This window comes from Protopterus annectens, chromosome 2.part2 (assembly GCF_019279795.1).
Source record: "Protopterus annectens isolate FY-2018-M chromosome 2.part2, PAN1.0, whole genome shotgun sequence".
NCBI lineage: Eukaryota > Metazoa > Chordata > Ceratodontiformes > Protopteridae > Protopterus > Protopterus annectens.
The window spans coordinates 901,818,570-901,834,920 of record NC_056730.1 but is presented as its reverse complement, the minus strand read 5'-3'; the positions used below and the strand labels follow the sequence as shown (position 1 = coordinate 901,834,920).

The following is a 16,351-nucleotide window of genomic DNA, read 5'->3' as shown; positions in this document are numbered from 1 at the left end:
CAGCTCTGGTGGAATGAGACCTAATGCCCTTGGGCACAGGGTTCACCATGGTGTAGGTAGCAGAAATGGATGCAGTGGCTTATCCACTTTGAAATTATCTGCTTTGAAATAGCCTTTCCTTCTGATCCTGCAGCATATGACACCAGTAATTGCTCAGCTTTTCTTAGAGCTTTAGTCCTGCTCAAGTAGAATCTTAGCTGTCTGTGCACATCCAAGGAATGCAGAATTCTCTCCCTTTGTTCTGCGGATTTGGATAAAAGGTTGGCAGATGAATTGTTTGGTTAAGAGCCACACTGGAAACCACCTTTGGCATAAAAGTAGGATTTGTCCTCAGAGACGCCCTGTCTGGGTAAAATATGATAAAAGGCTCTACAGCCATGAGGGCCTGTAGCTCTGAAACTCTTCTTGCTGAAGTAATTGCTAGTAGCAGAGCGGTTTTCCATGATAAGAACTTTATACCAGCAGTAGCAGCTGGTTCAAATGGAGGCAGGGTGAGCTTTTCCAACACATAATTGAGGTCTCATGCAGGTAATGGTGATCTTCTAGGAGGCCTTAAATTTTTGGCTCCTCTAAGATACTGCTTTAGTAAAGGTTGAGAAAAGATTGGTGGCTCTGTATTGTAATGAGCCGAAATGGCAGAGGCATGGATTTTAATTGATGAGAAAGATATGCCTTTGTCAAGCATCTCAGTTAAGTATTGTAATATCTGAGGAATATTTGGTTCTGCTGTATCAGTTCCTTGTGCTTGATTCCAAGCACAGAATCTCTTCCATTTGCCAGCATAAGATTTTCTAGTACTAGGCCTTCTGGCTTCCAAAATGACATCCATCACAGCTTTACTGAGAGGTGTTGTTTGTATAACTAAATGATCAGCCATGCTGCCAGGTTCAGTGTCTGTAGTTGATTGTGCAGGATCTGATTGTGTTGCTGGGACAGTAGTTGAGATCTTTGAGGTAAGGTCCAAGCTGGGTATTGAGGATAAGTTCCTTAGGACTATGTACCAGTACTGGCGGGGCCAGTCCGGGCAATTAGTATCATCTTTGGTTTCTCATGTCTGACTTTTAGGAGGACCTTGGGGAGAAGAGGCAAAGGAGGAAAGGCGTAAACTGATAGGTTTTTCCAACTGAATGATAGGGCGTCCACTTTCCTTGTGCAGAATCTTATAGATCTATGTCTGGGCTCCCCCATTTTTCTGTTATCATGCTGAAGACTTGTGGATTTAGTTTCCACTCGTGAGGATCCATAAGGTTTCTGGTTAAATCGTCTGTCAGTGTATTTTGTTTTCCTGGCAGGAATTGAGCTTGATGTATGTGGTAGGTCAAAGCTGTGTCCCACAGTACCATGGCTAATCTGCAAAGGGGGTATGAGTGTGTGCCCCCTTGCTTGTTTACATACCACATGACTGTGGTGTTTGTCCGTCTTTATCAGTAGTTGTCCTGGATGAAGTAAGTCCTTGAAGGCTGTTAGGGCATTTTGAACAGCTAGCATCTCTTTCTGGTTGATATGTAGATGCATTTGTTTTGGGGTCCATATGCCCTGAATGCATCTTCCTGCCATGTGCGCCCCACAGGCATAATCCAAGGTGTCTGTTGTTAAGGTTTGGCTGGCAGGGGGGAGAGTGAAAGCCCGTCCCATGTTTTGGTGACATGCCTTTGCCCACCATAGAAACTCCTGTTGTAAGCAGGGAATGAGAGGAATCATTGCTTCCAGACTGTGAGAATGTTGACTCCATAAACTTTTCAGGTACCACTGAAGTTTCCTAATAATGCAGTCTTGCATATGGAATCAGTAGTATGCAGGATGCCATGAAGCCCAGAGCCTGCAGAATTTGTCTTGCAGATAACTGGGTTTTTGCTGCCATCAGTTTGAAGTAAGTAGTCAGTTGCCTTTCCTTCTCTGGCGTGAGGTAAGCTATCTGGGCAGTTGTATTCAAACTTGCACCCAGGAAGGTTATCTTTTGAGAGGGTACCAGTTGTGATTTCTTTTCATTTATAGTGTACCCTAGGCATGTTAGAAGCCTTTACACAAACGCCAGGTGTCGAAGAAGAATGTCCTTGTTCGCTGCTTGAATGAGACAGTCATCTAAGTAAGGATATATCTGTACACTTCTTTGTCTGCAAAATGCAATTATTGGTGCCAGGCACTTTGTAAAGACCCTGGGTGCAGTAGATAAGCCAAAGGGTAGTGCAGAGAATTAGTAAAGCATTAAGCCAGCCTTGAATCTGAGGTACCTTCTGCACAATTGTCTTATTGGGACATGCAGGTATGCCTCTTTTAGGTCTAAAGTCACCAGCCAAGCATTCTTGCCCAGCATGGGCAGAAGCTGCTGCAAAGTCAGCATTTTGAATTTTGGAATGTCCAGGTATGTGTTCAAAATCGATAAATCCAGTATTGGCCGCTAGGCCTTGTCCTTTCTGGGTACCAAGAACAGTCTTGAGTAAAAACCTTGTCCTTTTTCCTGTTCTGGTACTGGCTGAATGGCTCCCATATTCATGAGGGATGTAACCTGTTTCTGTGCCTCTGCCCATTGATTTTTTGGCAGATATGGCCAACCATTTGCCATTGGCAGAGTGTAGAAATGGAATCTGTATCCCTGTGATACTATGTTTAGTTCCCACTTGTCCTGGGTTATTAACTACCAATTTTGAGCAAAAAGTGCTAACTTTCCCCCTATGGGTGAAATAAGTGCTTGGTGTAGGCAGAGGGAAGTAATTGGGATTGTATTCTGCAGGTTTGTGCTTTATTTCCTCCAGATTTGGAGGTAGAAGCGCCCCATTGCTTTGACCTGTATGAATCTTGCGTCTGGTATCTGGAACCCTTAGGGCGTCTGGATTTGCCCCTTTGAGCTCTGTCTGAGACAGGAAAGGACCAATTTTTTTGTAGGCCAGTGTCTACTGAATCTTGGCGGCTGCACTTGTAAGAAGTCTTTAACAGTTTGCATAGACTTAGATTTGTCTTCCATTTTCTTTAAAACCTCTTCTGCCTTAATACCAAACAGAATCATGTTGCAAAGGTGCTTCTAGCAATTTGGCTTTAACATGATCAGGCAAATTGTATTCCTTTAACCAGGCATGCCTCCTAATCACTAATCCAGTAACTGCGGCCCTGCAGGAGGCCTCTAAGGAATCAAAACCACATTGCAAAGTATGCTTTCCAACTTGTTCAGCTGCATGCAATAATTCATGCAATTCTTTATTTTCTGTACATTCTGAAATCAACATCATTTTCTGTTTCAGCCATCCCATAACATGTTGTTGGTACTTTAGCATATGAAATTGACAGTTTAAGGCCCTGATTGCCAAGGTTGCAGATGTATAAACCTTTTTCCCCATCTGTGTAGTGCCCTTGAATCTCTGTCAGAGGGGGTAGGATTTTTTGCTGTTGAGGCCTTAACTCCCTTTGGACCCTGTGAAATAGTTTCAGGATCAGCAGCAGAGTTTCTAAATGAATATTTATGTGAGTCAGGGACACTGTAATATCTGTCAGGCTTACTGGGAGCTGTCTTTTTTTGCTGGAGTTGGTTTTTGTGTTTCTACATGGCTTCTGGTAACCACAGCGACGAAGAAGATACCGATGTTTCACTATCATTGTTACAAAGTAGGGGAGACCTTTCTAACTGAGACGTAAACCTTACAGCACTCATTCTGGCGTTAACTGATTGTGTGGATGTGCTTACAACACGTTTGGACAATCAGATCAATAACTTTAATGCGAGTATCTCTGCTTCAAACGTTACGGGGTCAGTTAGCCAAATTCAACCAGGTCAACGAACACCAAATAACTCTGCTAACACACAGCGATGTAGTATGTTAGACTCTAACACATCACAAGCCTTTTTACGTGAATGTGCTCCTAATTTTGAATCACGGGACACCAGCAACGGAATCAACAGAGATGATATATCTAATGGCACGAAAACTTCAGTGCCGCTCAACAAAACACCTACCACTACTGACAAAAATGAAAACAAAGGGCTACATCTAGAGGAAATGGCGTGGAAGAGCTTATTGGAGCTCCAACATTTCAGGATTGGATTTATGACACTAGCAAGCTAAATTTCAGTCAGAACAGCTTGCGGGAGCAACCGGCTGGAAACGCCATACAAGTTGAGGTCAGTAGTGATAATATGTTAACTAACAAATTAAAACTATTTGATGCTAAGCTATTGAAAATCAAAAAACTCCAACTGGAAATAAATTATTTCCAAGAGTGCATAAAACAACGCCTAGTTCCAAAGGGATTGAGACACTACTTCTACCCTACAGGTTTAGTAGCTAATTCTTTATTTCATTTAGAACTCAATACACTATTTGATGAACAAGGCTTTGCATTGATGGAACTACTCATTAAACATTATGGACTGCTTGTGGTCGAACTATCGAAAGAAGTAGCAGCCCTTAATGAAATCATTGTTAAACACGATGATTTTGTTAGGTATAAATATGAATATGATAGAAGTTTCAACTCTATCGATCAACTAATCGTCAAACTTAAGGCTAATAAAAATAAAAAGATGGCACGAGATCGAGCCACTTATGACAACTGGGTAGCTTATCCAAACCCTCCCTCTTCTCAAAATGGACTGGCTACTATGAGTATTTCTAACACTTCTAGTGATAACATCAACTCACAAGCAGCTGGACATGAACCAAGTTGTAACACAACTAACACAAACTACAATGATTACAATCCTGTCCAAAATGATAACACATGGGCAGGACGGCTTAGAAATGGAAAAACAAGAAACAATCATGAGGGATATGTTACCAAGTCTTATTCTAATGACTCTTGTTCATACGATAACCAGCTTAATAGTAGAACAGGAGCTATACCTAAGCGACCCTACAATAACAACCAAAGTTATCATAACCAAAAAAACAAATACTGCCCACAGAACCAAACAATGAGGTGAACCTTCCTAACAATGGTCTGACTATTATTCAGAACAAAGCAAGAGACTTCACTATTTACAACTTTTCTTGTGTCGATATTGACCAAAATCTAGTTGAACTTTTAGCAAAAGGTCAAACATTTGTTCCTAGTAGACACATGAATTTAGTCCAGAATATTAAAGATTTAAAGTTTTTTGTTAGGAAACTCAACCTAAACCTATCACTAGGTGACTTATTATACTCTACAAGCAACTACTATGTAGCTAGTGAATACAACCCACCGCTACACCCTACTCTAAGTACTTTTGAATCCATTATGGAACTTGATCTGCGGTACTTATCTAACTGTTACAGCAAACTCTTTAAAAGAGATTTGAGATGTAACAATATGTCTAAAGAAGAAACAATGGCACTTAAGTCATTTAAATCTTTGAGAATTAGAACTATCAAGCCAGACAAAGGCGGTGGTTTAGTTGTGTTTGACAATTATGAATATATCAATATGGTGGAAACTATTTTAGTTGAAGCTTCGCTCAATGAAGTAAATGTTGCGTATGGAAGGATCAGAGGATATTACAGTGACTTATTAACTGATGGATTTATTGATATAAATACATACCATTACATATCCACAAATTGGCCTAAGATTCCTATCCTATTCGCAACACCAAAAATCCATAAAAACACAACTAACCCGCCTTTGAGACCACTTATCGATGGTCGAGCATCTATTACTTACGCTGGAGCAAAAGTGGTGGACAATATTTTGAAAAAATACCTTGTGACTGAAGTACACATTTGTAAGGATTTGTGGACATTTTTGGCTAACATCAACGATATAAAATATGAAGACAACGTCAACTTTTTAACAATAGATGTTATAGATTTATATACATCTATCCCTCATACAGAGGGAATTGAGTGGGTTAATTTATTTTTGGTTAGTAAGGAGGCAACACCAAATGAGATTTTCACAGTTACGACCTTACTTGATATTATTTTAACTAACAACTATTTTACATTTAACAAGAAGCTGTACTTGCAGAAATGCAGTGTAGCAATGGGCTCCCCGTGTGGAGCCAGTTTTGCAAACACAGTAATGGCCTACTGGGAATCCAACTTTATTTTTACAAACAAATATCTGACCAAACATATAAAATACTACACTCGTTTTCTTGACGATATCTTCATTTTATACGATGGGACACGAGAACAAGCTATGAAATTTTCACAATACTTGAACAACACAACTCAATTTTTTAAATTCACTTCAGACTTTCAGGAGTTATCTACTAACTACTTAGATGTAAACTTGTGTAAAGATGTGACTAACAAACAATTTACAGCAAAAATACACCGAAAGGACACATTTTGTAATTCTCATTTACACTACACAAGTTCGCATCCTCAATCTCAAAAAAAGTCTATAATCAAGGGACAACTAATAAGAGCAGCACATATGTCTACCCTTGATAGTGACTTTTCAACTGAATGTAAATTTCTAACAAATTTATTCTTAGAGAGAGGTTATCCCCCTCAGCTTATTAATGATATAGTTAATGAAGTGAGTATTAAGAGAGAAAATTGTTTTATAGTACCTATTTTAGTAACAAAAAACAATATACTTGATCACACCTCAAGACTTCATATACTAGAAGATGGTCAGGAGCTTCTCAATATTAACTCAGAGACAGGTACTGATATTGACAGTACAAACAATCAACTTTCAGATAAACCAATCACTAGAAATATAAATAACAACAATGAGAACAAAAACAATAAAAAATATCAACTTAGTTGCATCATAACATTTAGTATAGATAGCAAAGTTATTAAGAACATTTTATACAAAAATTGGACAATTATACAACAGGACAATGACATCAATTCTAAACTACCTGAACAACCTACGATTGTGTTCAGAAAAGGCCAAAGTATTAAAAACATGCTTGAAAAGAGAAATTATGATAACTACAACTACCGTACAGGTATGACATGTTGTAACAGTTGCAATATGTGTAAACACACATTAAGTGGAGAATATGCAACTATAAACAATCATAAATACAAGATAAAATTTAAATTGAATTGTAATTCTAGACTCATAGTCTATGTAGCAACCTGTACTTTATGTACGGCGTTCTACATAGGAAAAACCGAACGTCGTTTTAAAGATCGCGTCTATGAACATGTATATGCTATTGCTAATAAGAAAATGGATAACGCTTTAGCAAAGCACACAACTTCTAACTTTGGCCATAATTTTAAATTTACAGCAATAGACCAAGTCGTAACTGATATCAGAGGGGGTCCATACAAGTTAATTCTAGAAGAGCGTGAATTAACTTGGCAATGGTTAACTAATGCTTTTACAAAACCAGGACTGAACGAATTATGCAATATAAAATGTTTACTAAAATTGAGAAGCTTGAATAGATGAAATCATTTAGCTATCTAAATATATATATATTTTTTTTGTATATTTATACTTATATTTATCTACTTTAGGACACCATAAATTGTATATACATATATATTATTTATCTAATTGGTATAAATAATTAATTAATATATATCATTTACTAATTTTTTGCACTTTACTTTTTGCATCTAAATTTGATATGTACTTTTACAAATACAACTATATTCAGTGTTTCATAATCTGAACACAGGTTTTATTATCATTATTAATATGTTTTAGTATATTATATGTATATTTAGATAATGTCTCGTATACAATCTTTTAACATCACATATACTTAATTATACGGGTAACATTTCTTTATTTACACATATATATTTATTTACAATTATACTTTTTCATTTTCTATTTTTTCAAAGTTAAATAACACGACCAGAGTTTATTATTATTATTTTAAAAAAACCCTCATGGTTGATTGTATATTACTTAGCTAATTTGTGCTTACAAAATGTTCGTAGACATGTAATATTTACAATTCTTGTCGGCTTAATTAAAAACTTCCAGTTATTTTAGTTGAATAGGTGCACATTCAGACTTGTGAAAATTTCATATTAGTGATAGCATAATTATGTTTACACACTTTATGAAATTTATTTCGATCAATCGGCAACTTCTTGTTCGCTAACTAGTATGATGTATCACTTTAAGAAATAACACACAACCACATGTACTGTATTACTAGCACAGGATTCTAATATAATACTGAAGAACATTAGCTATTGTACATATGGTTCTTCTTATCCTAATTTTAACGTTCTCAATGAGTATTCACTCATTTTATGAGTACTTTTTATTTTAATAGTAAGTTGCGGTATATGTGACTATGTCTTTAATAAGTCATTGAGTGCTAGAAGGAAATGATGTTTTGAGTATAAATGTAAGTTACTTTGTCTGTATTTGATGTCTGATGAAGTTACTCTATTTGGAGTGACGAAAAGCGCTTTACCTTAACTGGATTAAAAATTTTATACTTTGCTACATTATTCGCTGGTGGCTTTTCTTCCGGATTTTACTTGTTTTTAGCCACAGGTAAGGAGTCAGGGGTCAAGCTTGACTCCGGAAACACATCATCCACAATGTCTAAAACAGGGGGAATGGCTAAAGGCTTGTGCTGAGGGAGAAGAAGGAAATCCCTGAGCCTCTTTTTTGATTCTGAGAAGTCCTGACTCTCCCAGTGAAAATGCTCCCTCAAAGTATGCAAGGTTTCTCCAAATGAATAATCCTCAGGAGGAGGATCAGAATCCTCATAGGGAAGCATATCTAATTCCTGATCAGAAGAGGAATCAGAAGAAATAGAAAACTGATCTGAAGATTCATAATCAGTGTCTTGCCTAGGCCTCATCAGGAGGGGGATGGGTACACCCCTGATCAAGGTAATAAGGTCTTCAGCCATTTTGATGATCTGCTTTTTAGGCATAGAGGCCTGTGCAAGTGGCTCATGTGTCGTCTTTTTAGTTTTAGAAGTTGCTTTTGTCTTTGGTTTTGCAGCTGTCATCTGCTTGATATACAAATGTTGAGGTCTGAATACACCCTCAGAAGCCGGTGCCTGCTCAGCAGTTCCGGACCCAACCGAGGGAGACACATCCGTCGGTCCAAAACCTTGAGTATCTTGCGGCATGCTGGACTCCACATGGGTGTCAGTAGAGGCCTGCGACTCGAAGGTAGCGGGTATTAGGGGCTGCGAAAGCACCTCACTGAGTACCGGTGAACTGGCGACTGGCTTAGGAGAAGCTTTGTTGTCAGTTTTGGATCTCAACTGCCTTTCTCTGTCTTTTTCCTTGCATTTTTTTATGTACTCCGGTAGTTAGATTGCTACCCGACGACATTTCTGGGTAGTTAAATCAGTTTCCAAAATACTTTGATGCAAAAATATACCGACACTTAATAGTGCGTTGGTTAAATCTTGCACAAAACCGACAGCTAGGCACTTTGTGAACAGGGCCTAGGCAGGGAATACAGTATAAATGGAAATCCTTATGAGGTATTTGCTTCCCACAAGTAATACAATTATTAACTTTTTCTGACATCGGTAAAAAGCAAGAAAAAAGTTTCCCCAATGGGGTACTTAGCTTTAGTGAAGACTTCGGATCTGAAACTCAAACTCGAATATTTCAGTAGTCGGCCGACCGGCACTTGCGAAATGCTTCTGCTTCAAGCACTGCGCGGCAAGAAAGACTAAAGAAAATGGCGTCTGCTGCACGTTTTATACCCCTGATGACCTGATGTCATGGAAGAGAAGACAGCAACAGATGCAGGACCCAAGACTTTGGAATTCAGGCCGACTGAGGGCAACCTGCCAGCAGATTACCCAAATGTAATGACTGCAACAGTGAAACATGAACATCTGAAGTAATACAATAAACTAAAACATGGACACATGCCAATCTTTTTTAGTAGATCTATGACAAAGCATGCTGTTATACATCACTATGGCAAATGCTATGCTATACTTGTTGACATGCTGTCTTCATGTGAAAAGATCTCAGATTTGTCACATAAATACATGTGGCAGTAGTACATATGCAGGGCTCCAGGATTAAGCTGCTACTCTTTTGTGATGGGCACTCCTAAGTGTGATAAAAGGAGAGCTATTGAAACAGATCCACATTTACTGTTACTAAACCACATTAAAATGCATTTTTTGCAGTCTGAAGCCAATCTGCACTCCTTCACATCCCTGTTACTTATATAGTAAAACAGAGATCACTCGAGGGAGACGAGAAGTCTCCAAGATACCGCAATCTAATCTCAATCTTTAAATGCAAAACTAGGAATGTCACATTAGTGATTGCATGTTAGGGTATCAAACACTAGTGGTCAAGTCTAAGGTGGTCACCCACTTCGTAGAATAATTTTTCAGAGATGCCACTCCTTTGTTCACCTGCAGTCCTTTGACCTCCATAAATATGCACTACATGTTTAGGTAAAGTAATCCTGTATTATAACACAAATTGGTCTCTATGCTTAGAAGAAGACATTTCAGGCAGTGGACTGTAAAAGCCATCCAAATCCAATGACAGTAGTGTATGGGGCAGTCAGTATAAAATCCAGCACATACCAGCACACTTGCACTACGGGAATAATACATTTACAAATTAATATTGCAATAGATAGCCATACTTGCATCTTTTTCAGCTTTACTTTTACAAAAGCCTATGCTTTCTCTTTTTGGATGCAAAGTTAAGGTACTTCAGTTTAGTAATTTGTTTTATTCCTCTGGGATTTGGTTAGCATTAACAAATAAAGTTCTGTTCTTAATTTGCTAGATACCATGGCATATCTGATTGCAAGGAAAGCTGTAACATTCATATTGAAAAGATGTTCTCTGTTAAGAATGGAAACCCTGCGATTCTGAAAAGGGCCTGCAACAGTAATAGCTACGTAAACACACTACTATATTGAGCAAAAGAAGAATTTACTAATGTAAACACCACAAATAAAGAAAGTAAATTGCTTTTGTTAATACCTTGTGTTCCTGTGCACTTTCAAAGACATCATTTATTCTTTTCAGTACTTGTTCTTTGTCTTTGACTTCTTGTTCCAGGACAGCAGTCTTTGTTTTAAGCTGGTTCACTACCTTCTCCTTTTCATGGCATTCGGAATCAAGAGTGGAATTTTCTCTTCTAAGTGAGACCACTTCTTGTTTTGTCCTCTGGTTTTCCTGTCATATAAGAAGCAGTCAATTAATTATGTCTGAACAACATGCTTTAAACCAAGCACTTAGCAGCTGACAGAATTACTATCCACCTGTACTATGCAATCACAGCAAGCTCCTCGTGAGTAAAATGTGCTACAAGTAAGCATTTCCCTTGCAAGAATGATCAGTGAAGAAAAATATGCCTGCTGTTGCCATGCCTAGGCCAACGTACATCACCTGGAAAGCTAACGAAGCAACATTTCTCAAACTACTTACCACAGCCAACTTGAGTCATCAGCAAACTCTGACAAATAGGAGGACATAAAGCAGTCATCTTTTTTTATTTATCCAGAATGTGTGACAATAAAAAGATTGTGTACCAATCTCTGTAATTAGTAAGATACACAGTCAGTCATGTTTATAAATGGATATACTCAGATAAAGAACCACATACTGCTATTAGTGTCTGCACATGAAAATAAGTAAAAGCAGTTTGCACAATGGTTATCAACCATACAGGGTAATGCTTAACTAAGAGGTGAGATATCAAGCTATTATTGAAAGCGAATTCTTCAACTCAGCTAAATTTGCTGAGGACAGGTAGAAGAGTTAATCCTACAGAAACATCATTCCTTCCTTTAATTTTGCTGTTGTCCCTTAAATCTACTAATTTAAATGAGAGTTCGAGACCCTTAACTGTTCAGAGTTTTACACTGTCTTTATTTTTGCTTGAGTGAATTATTTATATATTTGCTGGTATTGTTTTCTGATCTGTGCTGAAACTTTTTTTCTCCCACCCTATTGCTATTGTGTTTTTAAAGTTGGTAAAACTGGTCTAACAGCTTTTGTGTTATCTGATGTCTCAAGGCTTGTGGGTATAAAAATATTCCTTTTTGTAAATTCTTGCATATCATTGCTAGAATCTCCTTGTGTTCTGAGTGTGCTTCTCAAAGAATCTGGAAATATAGCTCTGATAAGTATATTTTTGGCACTTTAACTGTTCAGAGTTCTGCACTGTCTATTTTTGCTTGATTGAATTATTTATATATTTGCTGGCATTGTTTTCTGATCTGTGCTGAAACTTCCCACCCTATTGCTGTTGTGTTCTTAAAGTTGGTGGCATTTGCAGTTGCCCACCTCTACTGTAAATTTGATCTGGGACACTCCTCCCAGTCCCATCTCTTTAGCTCATTCTACCTAACACAGAGATCATTTCGGAAGGCCAAACCCCTCAGTCCCTTAACCTTGAATTATCTGAATTATCTTCTGTTCCTGCTCTCTCCCTTTTTACTTTATATATATATATATATATATATATATATATAGATTTATAGGTAGGTAATAAGCTATTGGCCCAAGGGCCTATATAAGCCTAGCAAAAAAGGTACCCTGGCGTTTGCCACCCAAGAAAATTATTTTCCTGTGTCCCTGTCAAGCAGAGCCACAGAGGTGATGCCCAGGATGAATTTCCTATTTCCCATCCAGTCATCAAGATTTTTCTTGAAGAGTGCTAATGAGGAGCTTTGTTTGATATAGATAGGTAATTTGTTCCAGAGTATGGAAAATCTCTGGGACAGGAATGTATCCCTCCAGCATGTTCTGTTTATTGTAGTGACAAGGTTTAGGTCCCTAGAGCGTGTAGCTTGGAGGGATTGGGATTTCTTTAAGTGGAGCATGTTCAACAGCTTTGGGTTTGACATAGCTTTGTATGTTAGGCAGAGATCACCTCTGATTAGGCGATATGCGATGGAGGAAAAGTGGAGTTTTCTGAGACGGTCTACATAAGGTATCTGTTTGAGGCCGGTAATCCTCTTTGTGAGGTATTTCTGCAGCCTTTCCAGTTGTTGTAGATGTCTTTTGAGGTACATACCAAAAGGAGCATTGTACTCTATAATGGGTCTAATGAGTGACGAGTAGAGGGGAACAATTACCTCTTTTTCCTGGAAGAGAAACCTTTTGTGATGAGGTGTGCCACGTAGAAACATTTCCTGACTACTGTGGCGATGTGGTTATCAAAGGAGAGACTACTGTCCACCTGTGTCCCAAGGTCTCATCACACTTTCAGAGTTAAGTAGACTACCACCTATGTGGTAGCTCATGGGTACAGAGTTTTTAGCAAAGGGGATGAAAATACACTTTTTGGCATTGAGCTTGAGGCCATGGCTTTGACACCAGGCATCTGTCTCAGTGAGGCCCTTTTGTAGGATGCCCACATTAGGAGTTTCGATTATAGCTCCTAGTTTGCAGTCATTTGCAAACTTCGTTAGCCAAAGACCTTCTGTGTTAGCCTGTACTTCAGAAAAGTAGATACCAAACAGGAGAGGACCCAAGACTGAACCCTGTGGTATTCCACTTGTCACTGGTCTGAAGTCGAATTTGGAGTCTGCTACTTTCACAGTGTGGGTTCTGTCAGTGAGCTAGTTGGCAACCCATCTTGTGACATATGGATTTATACCTAGTTTAGTGAGTTTATCTAAGGGATCTCAGATTCTTATGGAGGCTGACCAGGGAGTTCCTCCAATCATGGGATTTTACTCTTTTTTGCAACAGTTTCTTTCTTCTGTTGTAGAGTTTGTTTATGGCAGGGGACCACCAGATTGGCTTCCTTTTTTCTGAGGATAGCATCTTGGTTCTGTTAGGGATAGCACAATCCATGCACTAGTGTAAGTGCTTATAAAGTGCATTTGTGTAGGATTCAGTAGTTGTACCTCTATTGTCAGTCTTCATGGGCGTCGTGAAGTTTGCCACTTCTGTCTTAAGAAGTGTGAAGCTGGCTTTGGAGAAATTTTTTATGGTGGTTTCCCTAATTGGGGTGGGGGCGGGATGTCTAGGATGATTAGCTTATGGTCGGATCTGACTAACGAAGAATTGACCTCTGGTGTGGAACACCGGTCGCCCATGTTGGTAATGACCATGTCTAGGATACTGTTGCCCCTGGTGGGGGTGTGGATAAGTTGATCCAAGGCATTGGAATTTGTGAATCCCAGAAAATGTTGAGCAAGAGAGTTGGTACATGAGTAGTTTTCCCAGTTAATAGTGGGGTAGTTGAAATCACCCATTATTAGGGTGTTGGGTTGTACCCTAATATTTTCCAGTGCATCAAGAAATGAGGAGTGGGAATGCTGGGGCATGGTGGGGAATCTGTAGCAAGTTACAATTTGGATTGTGGTCTTGCCCAGAGTTAGTTGCACTTGGATAATCTCGGATGCATTATTCTGAGCAACTAGCCTGGAGGTGTGGATATCCTTAATGAATATGGACACGCCTCTGCCTTTAGTGTTTCGGTCCATGTTAGGTGGCCGAAAGATGTTGTAGGAATTATAGCTTAGTAATGCAGGGGTGCTCTCTGGAGCCTTGAACCGTCTCTGTCACTGCACAGAGGTCGAAGTTTTCCATTTTAAGGAGTGCCTCGAGTGAATGCATTTTGAGGTTTAGACTTCTAGCATTGAGTAGCATTACCCTCAGATTTTCCTTGCTTGTACCTGTTAAGGTGGTGAATTTGTCATTTGAACTTTGCCTAAAAAAGGCACTACAGGGGTGGAAAGAGCCTTGGCCAGTATCCAGAATTCCAAGGGCAACAGGTGCAGGCCATCTCTGGCAAAGCATCGTAGTCTGTTGATCATGTCATCCCAGGCAGACAAATACTGGATCCCCTTAAAGTGACACCAGAAGCTTAGCCAATTGTTGAAGTCAATCATTTTGTCCTTGTACTGTGGTATCATTCTGGGTGACGGTAGGATGCTACTCAGGGCTAGGGTCATACTGCTTGGGCTACAAGATCAGAGAGCTCCTCAATGTCTCGTTGCATGTAGTTCAGTGAGGTACGTCTCAGGTCATTCACACCAACATGGACAATGACAGAGTCATATTTGTACTTGTTGTGGAGTGACCTGAGTGCATGCGTTACTTGGCGGATCCTGGCAACAGATAGGCAGCTGACAGAAACTTTCTCCTTGTTTAGCCTGGTGAGTCACCTATGACTAGAGTGTTGGGTACGTCGTTATGCCTTATGGGGTGTGGTTGAGTGGCACACTGAGTTTGTGGGCTATGTGCCATTTGGGTTGTGTTGGGGGGTAGAGGTTGCTTGCGCTTCTGCTTTGGAGATCTCTGTTGCTTGAGCAGATATTTATTGAGAGCCTCCGCGAATGTAGGTGCGTGTTTCGTGTTTCTATGTGTGTGTTTTAGTGGTGTAGGTTTTGAGGGACTATGTGATGAGTGTGGTGTGGTGCAAGTGTTTTCCTTCTCCTCTTGACTGTCTAGTCCAGTTTGGCTATATAAGTGCATCTCTCACAAGTTGTAGTGTTGGGTGGTAGGAGGAGAGGGTTGCCTGTATACATGAGACAATTGGTGCATTGCCCCAAGATGCCCAGATTCCTCAGTTAGACAGAAGGAAACACCGGGAGCTGACCCTTAGACATGCCTGGATAGGTGCTTATTTATTAAGTACTAAAAAGTGTTTTCCTCTAGACAAGTAAGGAAAGTTGAGTGCTGTAGTAATTTGTAGCTTATTAAGTGCTTAGAACATGTTCTGAACAAGTGCTGAGCTCAAATAAACTGGCTAGTTGTAAGGGAAAATTTGAAGAGCAGACTTTATGGCGCCGGGAATAGTTTAACCCTTGCTAAGAGGCCATGCATAAAGTGTATTTTCTAATATAACAGTAGCAAATGAGCAACTGATTTAAACAAATTAACCAATAAAAAGCTAAAAACTGAGCCCCGTTCCAGCAGTCTTCGATCAGACAAGTTCTAACTGCACACTCCTGCCACTAGGTGCAGAGGACCCTTCTCCAAAAAAAGATGGTCTGGATTAGTGCTCAAGTTATACAAACAAAGCTAGAATCATCAGGTCTGAATTTAGTCTATGCTACAGCAAACAAGGCGTACCATTTTCAGAAACAGTTCAAATAAGCAGGCACAATACGCCTTTAACCAGAAACTCCAAGCTCAGAAGGGCAGAATCTACCCCTCTCTTCCCACAAGAGTGCAGACCACCCCTTCTTAATGTAAAATAACTGGCCCAAAGTCCAAGTGCTTAAACCAGAACTAATACACTTTTAGAATAACAGACACTACGCCTTCAATCAGCAACTCCCAACTTAGAAGGATGTAAGCTACCTGTCCTGCCACAACAGTGCAGAACACAAACCTTCTTAATGTAAAACAACTGGTCTGAAGCCCAAGATCTTTAGCCAAAGGCTTGGAATAACAGTTACAATTTAATCAGGCTACTAACAAGCAGTAATAAATGCAGCATAATAAATGCAACTAACTACTTTTAAGAACAAGCAGCAAAAGTAAAATAAACTAATAAAATAGGAAGAAAAAATACAGTAAAAGCAG

At 39.3% G+C, this 16,351-nt stretch overlaps 1 protein-coding gene across 3 annotated transcripts in view; it reads right to left on the bottom strand.

The window, feature by feature from the left end:
- The window catches only part of LOC122795841 (spindle assembly abnormal protein 6 homolog), a 1,219,651-nt gene that overhangs the window by 370,976 nt on the left and 832,324 nt on the right, over window positions 1–16,351 (bottom strand). For all 3 annotated transcript variants that reach the window (XM_044064218.1, XM_044064220.1, XM_044064219.1), the window contains exon 9: window positions 10,841–11,035. In XM_044064218.1, the coding sequence (XP_043920153.1) occupies window positions 10,841–11,035 (195 nt within the window). The remainder of the gene's footprint in view (window positions 1–10,840; window positions 11,036–16,351) is intronic.